Source organism: Polypterus senegalus, chromosome 4, assembly GCF_016835505.1.
Source record: "Polypterus senegalus isolate Bchr_013 chromosome 4, ASM1683550v1, whole genome shotgun sequence".
Classification (NCBI taxonomy): Eukaryota; Metazoa; Chordata; class Cladistia; order Polypteriformes; family Polypteridae; genus Polypterus; species Polypterus senegalus.
Genome location: NC_053157.1, coordinates 251,156,155 through 251,164,622, shown reverse-complemented (window position 1 = coordinate 251,164,622; position 8,468 = coordinate 251,156,155). Strand labels below are relative to the sequence as shown.

The window sequence follows — 8,468 nt, the reverse complement described above, 5'->3', positions numbered from 1 at the left end:
TTAAATAGGTTAGGTTAGGAATAGAATAGGGGTTATGGAGTTTGTGAGGAAGCTGTAACAACTGATTAAACACAGATACTGAGCAGGTGTAAATGCAGCTTTGCATGTAGGCTTGAGTATATGTGTAGCATAGGTGTGAGTAGAGCATAACTTTGTGTAAGCAAGTACCAGTGCAGGGCTTTAGGGTAACACCAGTAAACTAAATAACATCTAGATAAAAAAACAGGCACATGCACATATGTATACATATTGAAACTGCCCCATCCCTGAATAAGGAGTGAGTGAGTGAGTGACTGCAAGAGCTCCGTTATCTCTCAGTGATAGTAAGATAAGCCACAGAATCGGAGACAAGTGTGAATATGAAAAAGCTCCAGAATCGAGTAACAAGAAACATAGTAAAGTAATTAAACACATAACGGGTTTGTAATCAAGCACTTTTTCATATAAGCATGTAAGAAATTTTCTCATGACAGTGTCACTGTTAGGAGGTACAGTAATTAGAGAAATGAAAGCCAAAGTAGTTCAAATAAGATAAGTATAAATTGCAAAGATTGTATATATACATATGTGTATGTGTGTGCAGTCGTGTGGGGAGGTTTGGGAACCCCTCTTAATTCTTCGGATTTGTGTTCATCATTGGATGAGCTTTCAAAGTATCAACTTCCTTTTAATATATGACATGCCTTAGGAAACCATTAAGTTTATTGGATTAACAGAAAATATGCATCATAACAAAATTAGACAGGTGCAAAAATGTGGGCACGCCAACAGAGATATTACATCAATACTTAGTTGAGCCTTCTTTGGCAAATACAACACCCTCTAGACACTGTCCTCCTATAGCCTTTGACGATTGCCTGGATTCTGGATGGAGGTATTTTGGACCATTCTTCCATACAAAATCTCTCCAGTTCAGTTCAATTTGATGGCTGCCAAGCATGAACAGCCTGCTTCAAATCATCCATTAGATTTTCAACAGTTGAAACTGACAGTTTAAACCTCTGAGATGGCTTTTTGTATCCTTCCCCTAAACCAGGAGACTGAACAATCTTTGTTTTCAGATCTTTTGAGAGTTGCTTTGAGGATCCCATGCTGTCTGTCGCTCTTCAGAGGAGAGTCAAAGGGAAGCACAACTTGCAATTGACCACCTTAAATACCTTTTCTCATGATTGGACACACCGGTCTATGAAGTTCAAGGCTTAACAAGCTAATCCAACCAATTTGGTGTTGCAAGTAATCAGAATTGAGCAGCGACAGGCATTCAGGTCAGCAAAGTTACAAGGGGACCGACATTTGTGCATAGCCAGTTTTTCACATTTGATTTAATTTCATACAGCTAAATACTGCTTCACTAAAAATCTTTATTAGGAAAACACCCCAGTACTCAGATGTTCCTTGAAAATGAAACACATACCACTGTTAACTTTTTTGTTGAAAGTCGAGTAAATTATTATGCCGTCAGAACAACTTTGTTTCTTATTACAATGAATTATTTTATGATTGTGAAAAGAATTGTTATATGAGAATGGCATTCCACATTCAGTACAACTGTAAGGCTTATTTTACAATAAGTTTTCGTATGCTTATACAGAGCATTAAGGTGTGAGAATTGTTTGTCACATTCCAAGCAAATGTGAGGTTTCTCTCCGGCGTGACGTCTGATGTGACTTTTTATGGTGGTTTGTTGTGAGAACTGCTTATCACATTCAGGACAACAATAAGGTTTTTATCTCCAGTATGAGTGCTGAGGTGGCACAGAAGTGTGCTTAAATCTAAGTATCGTTTCTTACATTCAGAACAGCAATGATATTTTTCTTCAGTATTGATTTTGGCATGTGGATAAAGACCTTTTGGGCTTGTAAAACATTTGACACATTCAGAACACACATACTGCATTTTCACTTTAGTCGGAGTTTGTGAGTTTACTTTAAAAGAGCTAATGTTTAAAACCTTTTTCCACATTGAGAACAACAATATGGCTTCTCTCCAGTGTCAATTTCTGTGGGCCTTTGAAAACTGCATTTGTCAGAAAATTGTTTGGCGCCATCTGAACAGAAATTAGGTTATTCTGCTGTGTGAATTCTTCTGTGTTTCTGCAGATTGCCTTTGCATGAGAACAACTTACCACATTGTTGACAGCAATGAGGTTTTTCTCCTGTGTGGATTCTTCTGTGTCTCTTAAGACTGCTTCTCCTTGAGAACGACTTACCACATTCATGACAACAATGAGGTTTTTCTCCTGTGTGGATTTTTCTGTGCTTCTGAAGATAGTTTATACATGAGAAAGACTTATCACATTCTGAACAGCAATGTGATTTTTCTGCTGTGTGGATTCTTCTGTGTCTATGAAGATCGCTTCTCGTTGAGAACGACTTACCACATTCATGACAACAATATGGTTTTTCTCCAGTGTGAATCCTCATATGCTTATTAAGATCACCTTTCTGTGTGAATTGTTTTCCACATTCTAAGCAACAATTTTTACCAGTGTGAATCCGGACTTTTTTCTCACCTTGCTGTCGATCAGTTTTGATGGCTTCTGTCTGTGTTAGAACAGAAGCAGGGAGAGAACTGCACTGCAAAAAGGCTGCTGTCAGGTTCTCTGATCCTCTTGCTGATTTCTTCGTATCTTTCTCTTTGTACTGAAGAGACGGCTGACCAAATAAAGGTGGAGAGAAGCTGCCATTCTTCTGTAAATCTGAAATAACACAAATATTTTAACTATATTTTCCCCTGACACCTTTATCCAAGACGACTCACAAAATTTGAGACAGAACTGGTTACATTTCTCGTTTTTCCAACTGGTGGACAGGCAAGTCACGTGACTTGCTCGTGAATAGCTGAATTTGAACCTGCAACGTCAGGATTTGATGTCCAAACTCCTAACCACTACCAGCCTTTTAAAATAAATGAAACAGTACAAGTAAAGTGGTGGCACACTGGTTGGCGTTCCTTCTTAACACTGAGGTGCCATTTATGGTCTGGACACTCTGTGTGGGGTCTTTATATGTTCTGCTGCATGCCTGTTTAATTTCTCCTCCTTTCTCTCATATGTGAAAGACAGGAATGATCTGATCAATCGATCACAAATCAAAATCAGCCAATTTTCACTCCTAATGACTTGACCGAGGATCAGCAAATTAGCTGATCTGATCTTGAATGATAAAGGCATGCAAGACAAAGTTCCAACATTACTAAAATACAAAACCATGTCCTTACCAGTCTAACAGTTTTATTGCCATCATACAAGACATAAAAAGCTTAGTCTAGCTCAGTCGCCTACTCTCACTCGGCTCCAAAAATGGCATCACTTAGAAAACTCAACCTTAGAATACTAACAGCAAGAACACCAAAGACTTACTGTGACAGCAAAAACAGTGGAAATGGTAAGCCTGGACAACCAGCCTCTTTCAGTTCTGGAAGCTGTCACCTTCTAGATCATTTAGATCTATGATTCCATCTGCCAGTGAGTGTTTGTTGACTGATTTATTTGTATAACTAATTAACCAGCCATGAGATGTTTTAAATAAAATTCCATTGATTAGCCTTTCAGTGAATGTGTAGGTAGATGGGAGGAAAGGGATGCAGAGTTTTACCAAGCTGGTACATAAATATAAATCGTTATCAAGTGGATGAAGATTAGTGCGAAATTCTACCCAGCAAGCCCTCTTATTGGCTTGCTGGGTAGAATGGTATGAGCCTAGTTTTTAGACCTAAATAAAATACTAATTATGCATAATAAGCATTGAGTGTGAATTGTCACTAAACAGTTATGAATTCTGTAACAGATATTATAATCATAATGATTTTTTTCCCCAAATTAAACAATGGTAGAAGGACACATATTTCACAGAGGATTGCAAATCTCAAATGCATAAACTGCTTAGTGCCGGTGTCTCGAGCAGACAGATGCACTCGGAGTGATAGACGACAGCCAAGAGATCCAAAGAAACTCCCCGCCAACAGAACTGCAGAATGCATGAAGAAATTGTCAATAAAGATAAAAACGATATTTCAACAGCATCAGAAGTGAATCTTTATCTCTGTGAACCTCATACCCCAAGAGATGCTGGGCCACTGGCTTTTTGGAGGACCAATAAAAGTTGTCGTCCTACCTGTGCCCTCCTTATACGAGTGCGGAAATCGAGGGTCTGTTCAGTACGGCAGCACACGTCATGGATTACAGGAGGACCAGACTGTCCTCAGAACATGCAGAGATGCTAATATTCTTAGATGAGAACCTGAAGTGTGTGACGCTATAGCCTCACTGTAATGCTGATACCTGGTGGATTAAATGGATATGGGGCAGGACTATCAAAGTTTTAAGTGTGAACAATATATCAGCACGTTTACCACGGGGGAAAGATTTTTTTTTTTCTTTTTCATTTAGGATTTTTGGGCTTACCCTCCGGTTTAGTTTATTTTCTAGATGTTTTACCATATGGTTCTACTGCGAGTGTTGCGCGTAATCGATCGGGTTTTTTTTCCCCGTTTAACAAGGGCACAGACGCTAAATGCAGTCACAGGTGTCTGGGAAGATCAAACGACAGCTATAGGGGGAGTCCAAGTTGCGTTAGTAGTGTACATGTATCGTAATCTCTAAGTTTGTTTATTAGTAACCTCGAGGTTAGGTATAAATGTGGTGTTTTGTTGTTTATTGTTTTATTATGTAGATGTTGTTGTCGGCTATTTTTGATTTGTACTAGCAGTGTACGATTTTCCCTGTCAGGACTTAAATGGTTCCTTCCTATGATTAGGTAAGCTGATCCTGGCAATGGAAAAGGCTTTAAATACTGTTGTGGCTGCAAGAAGTGGAGAAAAAAAAAGAAAAGGGAGAAAAAGTAGGTAGTGCGAAGGACGCCAGCCTAAGAGGTGCCTAGTGACTGAGCTGTTGGTTGCTGTAAAGGATTGGGTTAAGCTCCTGAGGACCAAAAAAAAACGACTCCTGAGATTTTTTTTTTGGAGGAGTTGTACTGGTGACCTGGACTGAAACAGAGTCTAGTTTTTGGTATTATTTTAAGGCTGCCCTGGACTTTTCATGAACGAGAATTGATTATATTAGGGTAAGAGCCTTGGTGTTTCCCAATTTCTATTTTTTGTTTTTTTTTTCTTTATAATTTGATTGTGTCTTATCACTGGATTATTTATACATTTTTGTTAATTTTTTTTTTTGTTCTTTTTTCTTTCAACAACTTATTTTTTTTTTTTATTCCATCGTGGTATAAATAAATTACCTTCTGTTTTGAACATCTGCCTCTCTTGAGCCTCTCTTGTTACTCCCTCAGTCCTGTTCGGTCCCAAACTACTAGCAGGCCATCTGCTTTAGTAGATGGCTTGTGACAAAGTGTTCACCAAGACTGTCTCGTTTTCTTCTTTTCATAGTAGATGGCAACAAATATCTAATTGAACATTTAATTTGATTAGAAATATGGAGTATCATTAAGACATGCCTTTTATTTTGTTCAGCTTGTTTTTGTTGTATTATGTATTCATTATGGGTAAGTATTCTTTGTGTATGCTGTATGCAGTAGCACTTTATTATAGAATGTGAAGTTTATGCATGGCTAAACATTTATTTAATAAAAAAAAAGAAAAGCACTGTTATGATTGAGATCAGCAGATTGTAATGTAATGGAATGGGTGATCAATATCAGGTCTAAAGACTCTGATGATAGCCTTCCTACCCAATAATATGCTGTTATTTGGGGTTTCTCTTCTTAATTGTAATGTATGTGATTATAGTTACATCCTCAATCTGGACTAAAAATAATTATACAAATATATCCGCTTGTGTTAGGGGGTACAGTGTTCAGCACAGCTGCTTTATTGTTCAGGTGTCCTGGGGTCAAATCCTGCCCACAGTTGTTCTACACAGGGGCTCTGAATGGCGTTTCTGGTTATTCTGGTTCTTCCCCTCATCCACAAGAACATGTAGGTGAAGTGGAGTGGTGACTCCAAATTGACCCGATGCGACTGTGGGAGACGGAAGGGCCCAAGAATAACTCCACATGAAGATTTCACACCACTGCCAACTTGTCCAGACCATGCTGCCCAGCGAGTTCAGGCTGAGAGCAGAACACAAGATGCTGAAAGAAGACACTGAGACCCCCTGAATGCCATCATGGCTCGTACAGGTAGCTCTTGTCACTGTTAATGTCAAAGTGCATGAGATTACCATTAGAAAGATGAGGAACATATTAGGTGTGCAATGGCTTGAGCAAATTCACTCTTATTTAGTGTACATGGGTGAGGAATCTTACTTATTTCATTCTTTTTGAGGACATTTCTACCTTAACTGCCACACAACTTAAGAAATATACACGTCTTTAACAAAATACGACTTTTGATATTCTCATTGAATGTAATGTGCTGTTGGCCTAACATACGTCACAGCTTCAGTCAAAGCCTCATGATGTTCAAGTAATGCACTGAACACTTTAGATTTTTCCTTATTCACCCAAGTTTTTCTAATTTATCATTTATCAGGTAACCTATTGTTTGTTATCATGCACCTGAGCAGGTGGTCTTTATCCAAGTTCAATTACCCGTGTTTTCTACTTTATTTCAATCTCCTAAAAACATCATAGCACCCACCGTTAGAATTTATAAACGCTCTCTTTTTTTCATATTTAATCTCATTACTCACTTATTCCAACATTCCCAGGTGACTCTTCTCCTTCTCTCCCATTTCCCTCAGTGATTTTCTCTTCAGACTCTGATAACTCTGATTTCAGCTCTACAGAATTCTCCTGTGTAGCCAGTCGTCCCGTATTAGTGGACCAGGGCTGTAAACTGGATGGAGATTCTTCACAGGCATCTTGCTTGAAAATATCCTTAGTTTCATACTTTTGAAGTTCAAGACCAACTGAGAAATCATTCAAATCCTCAGCTTTAATGGCAGCAGTCACCCCCTTGCACTCCTCCTCCTCTTTAAAAACTGAAATTCTTTCTTCGTGATCCTCCAGCTTCACACACACATCCTCTGGTGTGAGCCGCTCACAGTCCTCTTCTTTAATGTCCATCGTTCTTTCATCCACACCATCTTCTTTGGCAGCGGCCATGCTCTGTGGGAATCTCTTCTCTCTCTTTAAGTGTCTGCCCTTCTCTTCTCAGATTCACTTCTCACATGGACAGCCCTGAGCTGGAGGCCATTAGACACCTCAGTGTATGGCCATGTGAAATGGGAAAGCCCTGTGAAAATAAAAGTAGAAGGATTAACTTCATAAAGTCAGTAAAAATAATGAGCACACTTCAGGGTCACAATGCCCTCCATGAGGTTTGGGTCAAAGACACATTTCTCTCGATTTTCTCCTCTACCTCACAGTTTAAAATTCCAAATCAAACAATTCAGATGTGATCAAAGTGCACTGCAGACCTTCATTAAAGAGGATGTGCATACATTTCAGTGCCACCATGTAGATATGACAACACTTTAGCTACACAGCAACATCATGTGTGGACACATCAATGGCAGGTCTATTAAAGCCGTCATATTTAGGGCTTTGTTGGCTACAGACTGACATGAACGTCAAACAGGAGTACAGCGTCTTCACATCACTGACACATTCACACGTTTCAGTTCAGGAAGTGTTGTAAAGACAAAGAGACCATCAGAAATTGTGACAATTCATTCATTCGTTCTCAGATAAGAGTACTTGGAGCTCCTCAGAAACTACTTAGTGATAATGGTGGGGAATCAGAGAGATGGCAGAGAATTTAACATTGAAACAAAGATCACCGCTGCATACAGTCCCTGGGTAATGGACGACCTGAGAGACACAATCAGACACTCACAGAAATTATACAGAAAGTGATAAAGAATACTGGATGTGACTGGTTAGTGCCAGATTAGCGCCACGGGGCACTACTGGTAAAGAATACCATGCACAATATTTATTTGTACAGCTCATATCAGACGGTGTTTAGCTGAAATCCAAATCTTCCTTGTGTTCTTGTGGACAGACCACCCGCCCTAGAAGGCACCACTAGGAGTGTGTGAGTGGAGCACATATTCCAGCGCTGCACACTCCAAGAAGAGCATTTACTGAAGCCGAGTGTTCAGAGCGAATACGGAGAGCACTCCAGAGACAGGTTAATTCAGAAAATGATAAATCGGAGACAAAGTGGACGACAAAAAAGTGGACTGTGCAGAATGGAAGGGACCTGCAGACGTCATTGGACAGGATGGAGTTGTGAAATGTGTCAGATGTGGAGGTGCTCTTGGAAGGGCCCACCATTCTAGACTACATAAAGTCAATGGTAAAGGTGACAATCGACAGACCACCAGCAGTGAGAGAGATGGAGAGAGAGATTTATCTAACACTACATCAGATAATGAAGACACTGGAGATGAGAAGGAGACTCTAAACTCTTCAGTCCCAGCAGAAGATGTCAATGTTGAAGTTGAGCAAACTCACAGGTTAAGATGGAGTCATTGTGTTTGTCTAAAAAAGGGGCAAACTGTGAGA

General features: G+C 39.5%; 1 protein-coding gene across 1 annotated transcript; it reads right to left on the bottom strand.

The window, feature by feature from the left end:
- Window positions 1–1,168: 1,168 nt before the first annotated feature.
- Window positions 1,169–7,149, bottom strand: LOC120528487 (zinc finger protein 665-like). Its single transcript, XM_039752665.1, has 2 exons — window positions 6,647–7,149; window positions 1,169–2,698 (listed from the first exon to the last, which is right to left on the bottom strand). Exons 1-2 carry the CDS (start codon window positions 7,059–7,061, stop codon window positions 2,064–2,066), a joined length of 1,050 nt encoding a protein of 349 aa, XP_039608599.1. The 5' UTR covers window positions 7,062–7,149; the 3' UTR covers window positions 1,169–2,063.
- Between the last annotated feature and the right edge of the window lie 1,319 nt (window positions 7,150–8,468).